The sequence below is a fragment of the Triticum urartu genome, chromosome 6 (genome assembly GCF_003073215.2).
Source record: "Triticum urartu cultivar G1812 chromosome 6, Tu2.1, whole genome shotgun sequence".
NCBI lineage: Eukaryota > Viridiplantae > Streptophyta > Magnoliopsida > Poales > Poaceae > Triticum > Triticum urartu.
Genome location: NC_053027.1, coordinates 550,604,816 through 550,619,421, shown reverse-complemented (window position 1 = coordinate 550,619,421; position 14,606 = coordinate 550,604,816). Strand labels below are relative to the sequence as shown.

Genomic DNA, 14,606 nt, shown 5'->3' with positions numbered 1-14,606 from the left:
GTTGACTTTTGTGCAGACTCCCCGGCAACGGCGCCAGAAATTCTTCTTGCTACCTCTTGAGCAAAGCGTTGGATTTCCCCGAAGAGGAGAGGATGATGCAGCAAAGTAGCGTAAGTATTTTCCTCAGTTTTTGAGAACCAAGGTATCAATCCAGTAGGAGGCTACACGCAAGTCCCTCGTACCTACACAAAAACAATAGCTCAACGCAACCAACGCGATTAGGGGTTGTCAATCCCTTTCGGTCACTTACAGAGTGAGATCTGATAGAGATGATAGATAATATTTTTGGTATTTTTGATATAGAGCTGCAAAGTGAAAAGTAAAAGGCAAAGTAGAAAAGAAAAGCAAAAATAAAGTGATGGAGATTGATATGATGAGAATAGACCCAGGGGCCATAGGTTTCACTAGTGGCTTCTCTCAAGAGCATAAGTATTCTACGGTGGGTGAACAAATTACTGTTGAGAAATTAACAGAATTGAGCATAGTTATGAGAATATCTAGGTATGATCATGTATATAGGCATCACGTCCGAGACAAGTAGACCGACTCCTGCCTGCATCTACTACTATTACTCCACTCATCGACCGCTATCCAGCATGCATCTAGAGTATTAAGTTAAAAATAGAGTAACGCCTTAAGCAAGATGACATGATGTAGAGGGATAGATTCATGCAATATGATATAAACCCCATCTTGTTATCCTCGATGGCAACAATACAATACGTGTCTTGCTGCCCCTTCTGTCACTGGGAAAGGACATCGCAAGATTGAACCCAAAGCTAAGCCCTCTCCCCCTTGCTTCCGGTGGCGCCGAAGCGCTGCCGGGGCCATCATCATCACCGCCATCTTCACCAACAACTTCACTGCCATCATCACCAACTCTTCCCCCCTCTATGCAGCGGTGTAACCTCTCTCTTACCCATTGTAATCTCTACTTAAATATGGTGCTCAACGCTATATATTATTTCCCAATGATGTATGGCTATCCTATGATGTTTGAGTAGATCTGTTTTGTCCTAATGGCTATTTGATGATCATGATTGGTTTGAGTTGTATGTTTTATTATTGGTGTTGTCCTATGGTGCTCTCCGTGTCGCACAAGCGTGAGGGATTCCCTCTGTAGGGTTTGCAATATGTTCATGATTTGCTTATGGTGGGTGCCGTGAGTGACAGAAGCACAGACCCGAGTAAGTAGGTTGTTTGCGTATGGGATAAAGGGGACTTGATACTTTAATGCTATGGTTGGGTTTTACCTTAATGAATCTTTAGTAGTTGCGGATGCTTGCTAGAGTTCCAATCATAAGTGCATATGATCCAAGTAGAGAAAGTATGTTAGCTTATGCCTCTCCCTCAAATAAAATTGCAATAATGATTACCGGTCTAGTTATCGATTGCCTAGGGACAAATAACCTTCTTGTTGACAAAAGCTCTTTACTAAAACTAATTTAGTTGTGTCTTTATCTTTGCAGCCCGTAGTCTTTATTTTCTTGCAGGCTTATCCAAAAACACCTACCAAGTACTTCTAGTTTCATACTTGTTTCCGGTAAAGCAAATGTCAAGTGTGGGTAGAGTTGTATCGGTGGTCGATAGAACTTGAGGGAATATTTGTTCTACCTTTAGCTCCTTGTTGGGTTCGACACTCTTACTTATCGAAAGAGGCTACAATTGATCCCCTATACTTGTGGGTTATCAAGACCTTTTTCTAGCACCGTTGCCGGGGAGCAATAGCGTGGGGTGAATTTTCTCGTGTGTGCTTGTTTGCTTTATCACTAAGTAATTTTTATTTGTTGTTCTTAGTTGTTTTCTATCTTTAGTTATGGGTAGGAAATGCAAAATACCAAAAAAATTAGTTGTACCTACTGAACCAATGGTTGAAGAACCACTCAAAATCTATCACACTGCTGAAGCTTATTACTTGGATCATCTTCAATCCCTATGTGCTCGTGCTGAAACCCCAACTAGCTTAGTTGAGGGCAAATCCTTAGATGAGCATGCTTGTTATGTGCGACACCGAATATCTAAAAAAGGGAAAATTCTATTGAGTCAAATTCATCTTTTGTAATGATATGCTTGGAATTTATGTGAAATTTATGATTTTACTTGTTGTTCTGAAAACCCTAAGAAACACCTTCCCTATCAATGTGAGTTTAGTGATAATGGAATTGTATCTTCGTATGCTAAAGGTGTTTATAATTACTATGATATTCAACAAATTGAAGAATTTGTTGCTTTTAAGGGTGCTTATGAAATTGCTTCTTTGATTGAAAAGTATGATGCTACTTTCCACAAATCTGAAAATTTTGCCATACTTGAATATTGTTAAGATAATTATGCTTCTAATGCTTATGTTAAACCATATATTGAGGAATACTCCACTGTCCAAGAAGAGACTAATATTTTGCAGGAGTCTATGGAAGAAGAAATTGATGAAACTGTGAGCTCATTGGATGAAAAAGATGATGAGGAGAGCGAAGAACAAAAGGAGGAAGAGCGGATTAGATACCCATGTCCACCTTCTAATGAGAGTAACTCTTCAACTCATACATTATTTAATTTCCCTTCATGCTTACCGAAGGATGATTGCTATGATGACTATTATGATCCCGTTGATTCTCTTGAAATATCCCTTTTTGATGATGCTTGCTATGCTTGTGGCCAAGATGCCAATATGAATTATGCTTATGGAGTGAACTTGCTATAGTTCCCTATGTTAAACATGAAATTGTTGCTATTGCACCCATGCATGATAGTCCTATTATCTTTTTGAATTCTCCAAACTACACTATATCGGAGAAGTTTGCACTTATTAAGGATTACATTGATGGGTTGCCTTTTACCGTTGCACATGATGATTTTGATAGATATAATATGGATGTGCTTGCTGCTCCTGCTTGCAATTATTATGAGAGAGGAACTATATCTCCACCTCTCTATGTTTCCAACACTATAAAATTGCAAGAAACTGTTTATACTATGCATTGGCCTTTACTATGTGTGCATGAATTGTTCTTTTATGACATGCCGATGCATAGGAAGAGAGTTAGACTTCGTCATTGCTTGATATATGTTACTTTGTGCTCACTACTAAATTATAAATCATTGCTAATTAAAATTGGCTTTGATATACCTTGGGATCCGGGTGGATTCACTACTTGAGCACTAGATGCCTAGCTTAATGGCTTTAAAGAAAGAGCTGCCAGGGAGACAACCCGGAAGTTTTAGAGAGTCATTTATTTCTGTTGAGTGCTTTCATATAGTTTAAAAACAACAAAAATAAAGAGGGGAACCCAAAACTTTTTCAAAAAGAAAAGTGAAAGTGAGAGAGACGAGCATTGTGAAAATGGGGGACGTCCTTGAACTTTGTTCATGCCCATGGGAACTTTGTGAATCTTGATTACAAAAACTTTTCAACAAAAATAATTATCCCCTTGTACAATTCCATTGTATTATAAAAATAATGTGCCAAGGTTTGCCTTTAGGATGTTTACAATGCTTGTTGGTTTCTGCGGTGCAGGACAGAAACTTTTGCTGTAGTGCGTGAATTTTAGTTTTTTACTGGAACGTCAAATGGTTCTGATTCTTTTTGCACTGTCTTTCTGTACAAATTGTTTATTTTTCCTAATTTTGGCAGAAGTTTTCAAGTATCAGAAGTATGGTGAATGTTCAGATTGCTACAGACTGTTCTGTTTTAGACAGATTCTGTTTTTGATGCATAGTTTGCTTGTTTTGATGAAACTATCAATTTATATTAGTGGATTAAGCCATGAAAAAGTTATATTACAGTAGACACAATGCAAAAAAATATGAATTGGTTTGCAACAGTACTTATAGTAGTGATTTGCTTTATTATACTAACGGATCTTACCGAGTTTTCTGTTGAAGTTTTGTGTGGATGAAGTGTTCGATGATCGAGAAGGTCTCGATGTGAGAAGAAGGAAGAGAGGCAAGAGCTCAAGCTTGGGGATGCCCGAGGCACCCCAAGTCAATATTCAAGGAGACTCAAGCGTCTAAGCTTGGGGATGCTGGGGAGGCATCCCCTCTTTCTTCAACAAATATCGGTATGTTTTCAGATTCGTTTCGTTCACGCGATATGTGCAATCTTGGAGCGTATTTTGCTTTAGTTTTCACTTTTTTTATGCACCATGCTGGTATGAGATAGTCCTTGGTTGATTTATAGAATGGTCTTTGCACTTCACTTATATCTTTTGAGTATGGCTTTATAGAATGCTTCATGTGCTTCACTTATATCATTTGAAGTTTGGATTGCCTGTTTCTCTTTACTTAGACAACCGTCATTTGTAGAATGCTCTTTTGCTTCACTTATATTTGTTAGAGCGTGGGAATATCTTTTTGTAGAAAGAATTGAACTCTCTTGCTTCACTTATATCTATTTAGAGAGATGACAGGAACTGGTCATTCACATGGTTAGTCATAAAATCCTACATAAAACTTGTAGATCACTGAATATGATATGTTTGATTCCTTGCAATAGTTTTGCGATATAAAGATGGTGATATTAGGGTCATGCTAGTCAAGTAATTGTGAAATTGAGAAATACTTGTCTTGAGGTTTGCAAGTCCCGTAGCATGCACGTATGGTGAACCGTTATGTAACGAAGTCAGAGCATGAGGTGTTTATTGATTGTCTTCCTTATGAGTGGCAGTCGGGGACGAGCGGTGGTCTTTTCCTACCAATATATCCCCCTAGGAGCATGCGCGTAGTACTTTGTTTCGATGACTAATAGATTTTTGCAATAAGTATGTGAGTTCTTTATGACTAATGTTGAGTCCATGGATTATACGCAATCTCACCCTTCCATCATTGCTAGCCTCTTCGGTACCGTGCATTGCCCTTTCTCACCTCGAGAGTTGGTGCAAACTTCGCCGGTGCATCCAAACCCCATGATATGATACGCTCTGTCACACATAAACCTTCTTATATCTTCCTCAAAACAGCCACCATACCTACCTATCATGGCATTTCCATAGCCATTCCGAGATATATTGCCATGCAACTTCCATCATCATCATATACATGACTTGAGCATTTATTGTCATATTGCTTTGCATGATCGTAAGATAGCTAGCATGATGTTTTCATGGCTTGTCCATTTTTTGATGTCATTGCTACGCTAGATCATTGCACATCCCGGTACACCGCCGGAGGCATTCATATAGAGTCATATCTTTGTTCTAGATATCGAGTTGTAATATTGAGTTGTAAGTAAATAAAAGTGTGATGATCATCATTATTAGAGCATAGCCCAAAAAAAGGAGAGGCCAAAGAAGCCTAAATAAAAAAGGGGCCAAAGAAGCCCGCAAAAAAAAGAAAAAGAAAAGAAAAAGGGGCAATGTTACTATCCTTTTACCACACTTGTGCTTCAAAGTAGCACCATGTTCTTCATATAGAGAGTCTCTTGAGTTATCACTTTCATATACTAGTGGAAATTTTAATTATAGAACTTGGCTTGTATATTCCAACGATGGGATTCCTCAAGTGCCCTAGGTCTTCGTGAGCAAGCAAGTTGGATGCACACCCACTTAGTTTCAGTTTGAGCTTTCATATACTTATAGCTCTAGTGCATCCGTTGCATGGCAATCCCTACTCCTCACATCGATATCTATTGATGGGCATCTCCATAGCCCGTTGATACGCCTAGTTGATGTGAGACTTTCTCCTTTTTGTCTTCTCCACATAACCCCCATCATCATATTCTATTCCACCTATAGTGCTATGTCCATGGCTCACGCTCATGTATTGCATGAAAGTTGAAAAGGTTTGAGAACGTCAAAAGTATGAAACAATTGCTTGGCTTGTCATCGGGGTTGTGCATGATGTGAATATTTTGTGTGGTGAAGATGGAGCATAGCCAGACTATATGATTTTGTAGGGATGAGCTTTCTTTGGCTATGTTATTTCAATAAGACATAATTGCTTGGTTGGTATGCTTGAAGTACTATTGTTTTTATGTCAAAGGATAGATTATTGCTTTGAATCACTCGTGTCTTAATATTCATGCCATGATTAGATACATGATCAAGATTATGCTAGGTAGCATTCCACATCAAAAATTATCTTTTTTATCATTTACCTACTCGAGGACGAGCAGGAATTAAGCTTGGGGATGCTGATACGTCTCCGTCGTATCTATAATTTTTAATTGTTCCATGCCAATATTCTACAACTTCCATATATTTTTTGGCAACTTTTTATACTATTTTTGAGACTAACATATTGATCCAGTGCCCAGTGCCAATTCCTGTTTGTTGCATGTTTTTTGTTTCGCAGAAACCCAATATCAAACGGAGTCCAAACGGGATAAAAACGGACGGAGAATTGTTTTGGAATATTTATGATTTTTGGGAAGTAAAATCAACGCGAGACGGTGTCCGAGGGGGGCACGAGGTAGGGGGCGCGCCCCAGGGTGTCAGGCGCGCCCCTGACCCTCGTGACCACCCCGAAAGGCGGTTGACGCTCTTCTTTTGCCGCAAGAAAGATAAGTTTACGAGAAAGATCTGAGTGAAAGATTCACCCCAATCGGAGTTACGGATCTCCGGATATTTAAGAAACGGTGAAGGTCCAGAAAACAGAACGCAGAAACAGAGAGAGACAGAGAGATAGATCCAATCTCGGAGGGGCTCTTGCCCCTCCCACGCCATGGGAGCCAAGGACCAGAGGGGAAACCCTTCTCCCACCTAGGGAGGAGGTCAAGGAAGAAGAAGAAGAAGGGGGCCCTCTCCCCCTTGCTTCCGGTGGCGCCGGAGCGCTGCCGGGGCCATCACCATCACCGCCATCTTCACCAACAACTTCACCGCCATCATCACCAACTCTTCCCCCCTCTATGCAGCGGTGTAACCTCTCTCTTACCGCTGTAACCTCTACTTAAACATGGTGCTCAACGCTATATATTATTTCCCAATGATATATAGCTATCCTATGATGTTTGAGTAGATCTGTTTTGTCCTAATGGCTTTTTGATGATCATGGTTGGTTTGAGTTGTATGTTTTATTATTGGTGCTGTCCTATGGTGCTCTCCGTGTCGCGCAAGCGTGAGGGATTCCCGTTGTAGGGTTTGCAATATGTTCATGATTTTCTTATGGTGGGTGGCGTGAGTGACAGAAGCACAGACCCGAGTAAGTAGGTTGTTTGCGTATGGGATAAAGGGGACTTGATACTTTAATGCTATGGTTGGGTTTTACCTTAATGAATCTTTAGTAGTTGCGGATGCTTGCTAGAGTTCCAATAATAAGTGCATATGATCCAAGTAGAGAAAGTATGTTAGCTTATGCCTCTCCCTCAAATAAAATTGCAATAATGATTACCGGTCTAGTTATCGATTGCCTAGGGACAAATAACCTTCATGTTGACAAAAGGTCTTTACTAAAACTAATTTAGTTGTGTCTTTATCTTAGCAGCCCCTAGTCTTTATTTTCGTGCTCTTTATTTTCTTGCAAGCTTATCCAAAAACACCTACCAAGTACTTCTAGTTTCATACTTGTTTCCGGTAAAGCGAACGTCAAGTGTGCGTAGAGTTGTATCGGTGGGCGATAGAACTTGAGGGAATATTTGTTCTACCTTTAGCTCCTCGTTGGGTTCGACACTCTTACTTATCGAAAGAGGCTACAATTGATCCCCTATACTTGTGGGTTATCAGGCCCTCTCCGGCGGAGCTCCGGAACAGGCCCCAAGATGGGATCTCGTGGATACAGAAAGTTGTGGCGGTGGAATTAGGTTTTTGGCTCCTGTTCTGATCGTTTGGGGGTACGTAGGTATATATAGGAGGAAGGAGTACGTCGGTGGAGCTCCGAGGGGCCCACGAGGCAGGGGGCACGCCCCCCACCCTCGTGACCGCCTCTTGGACTCCTTGGAGTAGGGTCCAAGTCTCCTGGATCACGTTCGGCGAGAAAATCACGTTCCCGAAGGTTTCATTTCGTTTGGACTCCGTTTGATATTCTGTTTCTCCGAAATACTGAAATAGGCAAAAAACAGCAATTATGGGCTGGGCCTCCGGTTAATAGGTTAGTCCCAAAAATAATATAAAAGTGGAAAATAAAGCCCAATATAGTCCAAAACAATAGATAATATAGCATGGAGCAATCAAAAATTATAGATACGTTGGAGACGTATAACCTTAGCGCGTCGTTCATCCATCTCGGCGGGTGTGGGGTTGGAGGAGTCCGGCAAGGCCGGAGTAGGTGCAGCCATGAGGCGGAGTGGACGACTGGGCCGGCCCGGAGTGGTCGCGGTGCTGGTGACAGTATTGAGGTGCTCAAAAGAGATTGCTAAGTCCATAGCTGCGTCCAAAGTCGCCGGTTTCAGCATCTCGACCTGAGTTTTCATTGGCTCGCCCAAGTTGTTGGTGAAGATATCCCGCTCATCGTCGTCAGCAATGGGGCGCACCCGAGAGAGATTCTCTAGAAAGCGCTTGGAGTATTCTGCCACGATGCCAGAGCGGCGGGTGGAGATCAGCTCGCCAAAGGGGTTGGCGTGGGTCGGCGGTCTGAAGTGGTTGGCGATCAGTTTTTGAAACTCGGTCCAGGACGGCCGCTGGCCCAGCTTAGTCTCGAGGTGGCCATACCATAATGCGGCGACATCGGTGAGGTGGTTGGCGAGCCAAGTCTTATCCGACTCCGGCGTTCGCTGCCCGAGGAAGAAGAGATTGCAACGTGTTAGCCATGGCCGTGGATCGCTGGCCCCGTCAAAGAGGGGAAAATCAATCTTGTAGAGGCGCGGAGCCCTATCCCCTGGATCGGCCGGGGCCCCGGTGTGGGATGGCGCATCTGGGGGCCGCAGGAGCCCGGTACCACCCAATTGAGGCGTGCCCTTGCCTTCCAGCCGAATGAGGGCCAGGTTCTGCGCGCGCTGCTGCTGTGACGTGTCTGCCAGCTAGTCCTGGAGGGTTTTGAGTGTCGTGGCGATGGACTGGCGGGTGGTGCGGTCCTCGGCGCACTCTGTCCAAGTAGTGTGGTTCTCCTCCGAGAGGCTGTTCAAAGTGGCGACCACGGCCTCATGATCCTCGTGCTGTTTGGTCGCGAGGTCTGCTAGGGTTTGCAGTAGAGGCGCCGGCTGCGGTGGCGGAGACATGGCCGCTGGGATCAACGAGGAAGCTGATACCAAGTTGTCACGGCCCGGCTGATTGCCGCGCAGGTTGTAGTCGTGGTTGGTAGGAGGACGAGGGCGAGGCCCTCGCTTGCCTATGGTTGGAGAAGGGGGTGAGGAGGGGCACCGTGGTGCGGGAGCAAGGGAGGAGAGGTTGTAGGATATTCTGCTTGCGTTTATTGATCCAAGGGCTGGCTATATATTGCCTAATTACAAGACCAGACTAAGACTCCTATTACAATTGGGTGTTGGCAGGGTAACCTTCTTCGGAACTAAACCTTTCCAACTAATACCCAGACTCCTAATCTAAAAAGACTGTAATTAAACTAGGACATATCTTTAGGCAGGTGCAGGGCCGGCCCGTGCAGGTCCCTTACGCCTATAGGGCTGGCCCCACATGACAGCAACAGATGTGACCATTTCCTTATTACCTCCCCAAATAATTGGCATCCCTCTGTCTCTGTGATAAACACATCAAGCGAAGTTCCATAGCACCTCTAGACTGTTGTTGCCCTCTATTCTATACTGCTGGAGCCCATACGTAAAGTTGACTGTATATTGCCAGTGTATGGCTCTCTGTTCCTATACCATACTTTGGACTAATTTATAAACTATCTTGTGATGTGGTTTCAAATCCTCGAGCACCTCATCCTGAAGATGGAGGTGGAAGTACCCAATGACTACTGGAAAACAAATGCCTGGGCTCAAAAGATGAGGATGCAAACCTGCCAGTTTTTCCCCATAGCCAATAGAACGTGAAAAAGAATAGAGTGGCCTCATAGGAGAGCAGCGCTATAGCGGAGTAAAATGGGCCGGAGGGAGTACGACTGATAGTTTCGATGAAAAATATTTGGGCTTACCAGTTCTAGAATGAAGAATGAAGGCGGAAAGTTTCAATCGACCAAAGACAAAGATCTGAAAAGGCTTTCTGCAATGGGAATCTTTAAGTTTCTGGCCCATTTGATGGGGAGATGAAGGGAACAAATGAAAAACCCATTGGCTAGCTTGGGATAGATTGACAAGACCGAAAGGAGCAGGAGGTATGGGTTTTCGTGATCTTAGACTTTTTAATCAGGCTTTACTGGCTAACAAGCTCAATGATTCTTGATAAATCCGGAGTCACTTTGCGCAAAGCCGATGAAAGCAAAGTATTAACCTCAAGGACATTTTCTTGATATGGTTTTCTGCAGTCAACTTCGGCAACTTGGCAAGGTATAATGCATGGTTTTGATCTTCTAAAAAAAGAGGTTATCTAGAGAGTTTTTTATGGATCTAGTATAATATTTAGATTGGAGAGACAACTGGCTACCTAGGATGTCTAGACTTAAAACTTCAGCTAAAATGAATAGAATCAGGATAAAATGGGTGTCGAAATTCTTCTTCTCCGGATCGAGGAGATGGGATGTGAACTTAGTCGATCACTTGTTTTTCCCCATGACGCCGATGAGATTCTAAAGTTGCATATCCAGTCCTAGGGTGAGGGTGATTTTATTGCTTGGCACTATGAGAAGAGTGGTTTTTTCTCCGTAAAAAGCGCATATAATCTGGCACTTACTCTCAAGGAGGGGAAGTTGGAGTGTGGGCAATCTAATGGAGCTGTCAATGGGGACAGGAAGCTTTGGAATGTCATCTGCAAAGCCAATATCCCTCAAAAGATCAGAATTTTTGCGTGGTGGGCGGCGTCTAATAGCCTAGTGGTACAGATTAATAGAGTTATGCACCATCAGCCTACTCCGGGGTTGTGCTCTATTTGTGGTATGGAGGATGAAAGTACGTTTCATGCTTTGGTGACCTGTCCTAAAGAGAGAGTTCTATGTATGGAGTTGAGGGGTGTGTGGAATATTCTCAGGGAAGAAGTGTTCAAGTGCTTAGGGCCTGATTGGATGCTTATCTTGTTGGACAATTTAACCCCTATTGTTCGTGAGCAAATCTTATTCATGTATTGGAGAGCTTGGCACTTACACAATGATCTTATTTTTGCTAAAGAGAAAAAATATGTTTCAAACTCGGCTAATTTTGTGGATAACTATTGGGCGTCGTTCTTGTCTTGCCATCATGCAAAAATCATCACAGGAGTCAAAGGTAAGGGAGCATGAGGTCTTCTTGCAGTTCCATACTACTCCATCGAGTATCTGTGAGGTATGGCGCCCCTTCCTTTTGATTATATTAAGATCAATGTGGATGCCAGTTTTCTGGGGAGCATTTGTGCTACGAGTGTGGGGTTGTCGTCATGAATTTGGCTGGTGACGTTGTCGTTTCCTCCTGGGATTATATTGGCTCATGTACCAGTGTTGATGAAGCGGAAATCCGGCAGTGTCTAGCGGGGCTATATATCGTTATCACTCTCCATACGCCTGTTATTTTGAAACCATATTGCTCTTTGTGGTTTCTCTTCTTGCGCATGATAATCTTGATAGATCTTCTCTTGTGGATCTCAAGAAGGAAGCCTTAGCCCTTACCAAGCTTCTTCCAAACTTTAAGCTAGCGAAGATCAGAAGATGGGGCAAACGAGGTGGCTCATCAGATAGCTTAGTTTAGTTTTGATAATAGGCCAGATGGCCTTCTATGTAATAGTTTTCTCCCCTGCGTGGTGAATGTTGTAATGAACACTTGTATTCAACTTTTTAATTAATTAATACATTTTTCCGTCAAAAAACATACACACATGTCACCTCATCAAAGACCCATCATAACATGCATGATTTTTTTTACATTATTACTTGATTCCATGCACACATCCCACCACACCACATATGCCACCTCATCAAAGGTCCACTCAACATGCATGAAAAAAATCCCTTATATTATGCCACTTATATTCAGTAAATATTTTTAACTCAATAATCAAATATAATAAATATGTATTTTTAGTTTTAGTTCATATATCATTAATTAGAAAAATCATGTTTCATACAATCAGATCACTCAAAACATATGCAACTGATTCCCGCAGCAACACGTGGGGTGTCCTCTAGTTCTCAATATGTGGCATCCTAATCCTATGTTTTTCTATTCCTATGTTTGTAATTTCATCAATCCAAATTGGAACTAAAATGGTTGTGGGGAGTGTCAATAAAATTTATACGAAAAATCATAATATTGTCTTCTTTTGTGGAAAAGACATTCGTTACCAAAGTATAAAACACCCTAACATAATAAAAAATTACATAAAGTCCCTGGACTACCAAACAACCACTGGCGCCGGCTGAATGGGCCCCTGATGCACCACTATTGCTGTTACCATCCCGAATCCGACCTGACCTTATCAATGATATCTGAGAAGTCTTCGTATGCATGCCCTAAAAGACCGGTGCCCCGAATCAGTGGTCGTCGTCGTTGAACTTTTGAATTGATTAGAAGAACTTGGCACCAAATCTCGCCACCGCCTATGTGCGATGAAAAGCACTAACCTTGTCGTACCGAGGAGTTGACAGAAATCTATGTCGGAGCTCCGTCAAAGTTGTCGCGACGAACAGACTTGAGGTGGATCAAAGCCTCTAAGACCTACTCAAAGACGAAGCGTCGCCATCCATTTGAGTGCCGCTCATGCGAGGACTAAAATCCTAACATCTCTACTGGTCGGGGTCGAACAGGTATTTTTCTTTAGCTTGGCGAGAATTCATATCTGCAATTAGAAAAAAAACCTAAGAAAAACCATGAATGACAACACACACACTTGTGAATTTTGGAAAAGGTACATGATCCGTTTTTGGTCCGTGCTTATAGTAATGTAAATTTCAAATCTTTTGCAGCTACTTCCATTTTTCGCTTCTCAGTTCGAAAATGGTCATATTTATGGTTGTTTGATTTTTTTTAGGGAGTTTGAAATTTATTTGAAACTCAGATGCAAAATTCGTTTCACCCATTACAGAGGATGGGCCCAGCCCGGTGGGGATTTGGGCCTTGGGCCCTTGGGGGGAAGCTTCCTCTAGAAGCCATCAGTCTCGTCTCCTTCCTCCGTTCCTCCCCCTTTCGCCGCCACCGCCGCCGCCGCGAGAGCTGCGAGTGCTGCGAGTGGCCGATTCCGTGGAGCAGGTCGGCAATGGCGTCCTCCGGAGCCGGCGGGAAGCCGTCTAGGTCCGCTATCGTGGCCGACACGGCCAGCGGGCACCACTTTCTCACCATCCACGGCTACTCCTGCACCAAGGACCTTCCCACCGGAGAGAAGATCAGTTCCCGGCCGTTCAAAGTTGGCGGCCACCGCTGGCGCATCGACTACTACCCCAACGGCATAACCTCGGCGGTCGCGGATTACGTCTCCCTCTCCCTAATCCTCGACGAAGATGTCGCGGCGGCGGTGAAGGCGAAGCACTGCTTCTGCCTCTCTGGGGAGGCAGAGAAAATTCAAGCGACGCGGCTGGCGTCGGCGCCGGTGGTCACATTCTCGTCCAGGAGGTCTTGCTTCCTCAACTGGTACTCGACCTTCATCAGAAGGGAGGACCTGCAGAAGTCCAAGAATCTAGAGAACGACTCGTTCACCATCCGGTGTGATATCCTCGTCGTCCATGGTTACCGCGCCCAGGACGCGGCAGCTGCGGCTTTCGTCTCCGTGCCCCCGTGCGACCTGCGGGGGGACCTTGGCAAGCTCCTCGAGACCGAGAAAGGTGCTGATGTGGTGTTCGATGTCGGCGGCGAGACCGTGGCTGCGCACCGGTGCGTGCTTGCAGCCCGCTCATCGGTTTTTGCAGCCGAGCTCTTCGGACCAATGAAGGAGGGCAAGGCTGACGATGGCATCGTGCGTGTGGAAGACATGGAGGTGGAGGTGTTCAAGGCGATGCTCCATTTTGCATACACTGGCTCATTGCCCGAGATGCGCAAAGAAGAGGAAGACGTCACCTGCCAGCATCTGCTTGTCGCTGCAGACAGGTTCGACATGGGGCGGTTGAAGCTGATTTGCGAGGAGAAGCTGTGCGAGTACATTGACATTGGCACGGCGGCGAACATCCTGGCACTGGCCGAGCAACACTGCTGTGAGGGCCTGAAGAAGGCATGCTTTGATTTTCTCGCTGCTCCAGAAAATCTGAGGGCCGTCGCAGCCACTGACGGCTTCCAGCATCTCAGCGTGAGCTGCCCTTCTCTTATGGTCGAGCTCGTGGCCATGTCCCCAGTGCATTAGCTGAGTGATGGATGATGCTTTTCAGTGTTCCACTGTTCTAGCAACGGTGAATCGTGGTTTCTAGACTAATGTAGTAATCAGGTAGCCGTCTTTGTGTATCGCTGCATCTATCCGAGTTAACAACCGAGATGCAAAATTAGCCTCATTTTGCCCTGTTTTGTCGGTTCATTGCATCTCTGCAACCATGCCAATTAACCAGGAATTGCGTTGGAATCAGAAGGCATAGAATGCTCAAGTTTTTAGATAATGATAGCTTGTGGTTTAGCATGGGGCGCTTCATGCTTTCTGAACTTTATTTAAACTTATATTATTATCACTTGGTTTTCGTGGTACATGATTTCAGCTACCATATCTTTCTACGGAGATGCAGAGCAGTATCAGACTGTTTCA

The 14,606-nt window shown here is 43.9% G+C and overlaps 1 protein-coding gene across 1 annotated transcript; it reads left to right on the top strand.

The window, feature by feature from the left end:
* The first annotated feature begins 13,042 nt into the window (after window positions 1–13,042).
* LOC125515224 (BTB/POZ and MATH domain-containing protein 1-like) lies at window positions 13,043–14,361 on the top strand. The gene has a single exon (XM_048680664.1). It carries the CDS (start codon window positions 13,143–13,145, stop codon window positions 14,214–14,216), a length of 1,074 nt encoding a protein of 357 aa, XP_048536621.1. The 5' UTR covers window positions 13,043–13,142; the 3' UTR covers window positions 14,217–14,361.
* Window positions 14,362–14,606: the final 245 nt, after the last annotated feature.

Bases quoted from the DNA above. Each gene is read 5' to 3' on its own strand.
- LOC125515224 (XM_048680664.1), top strand. From the start codon at position 13,143: ATGGCGTCCTCCGGAGCCGGCGGGAAGCCGTCTAGGTCCGCTATCGTG.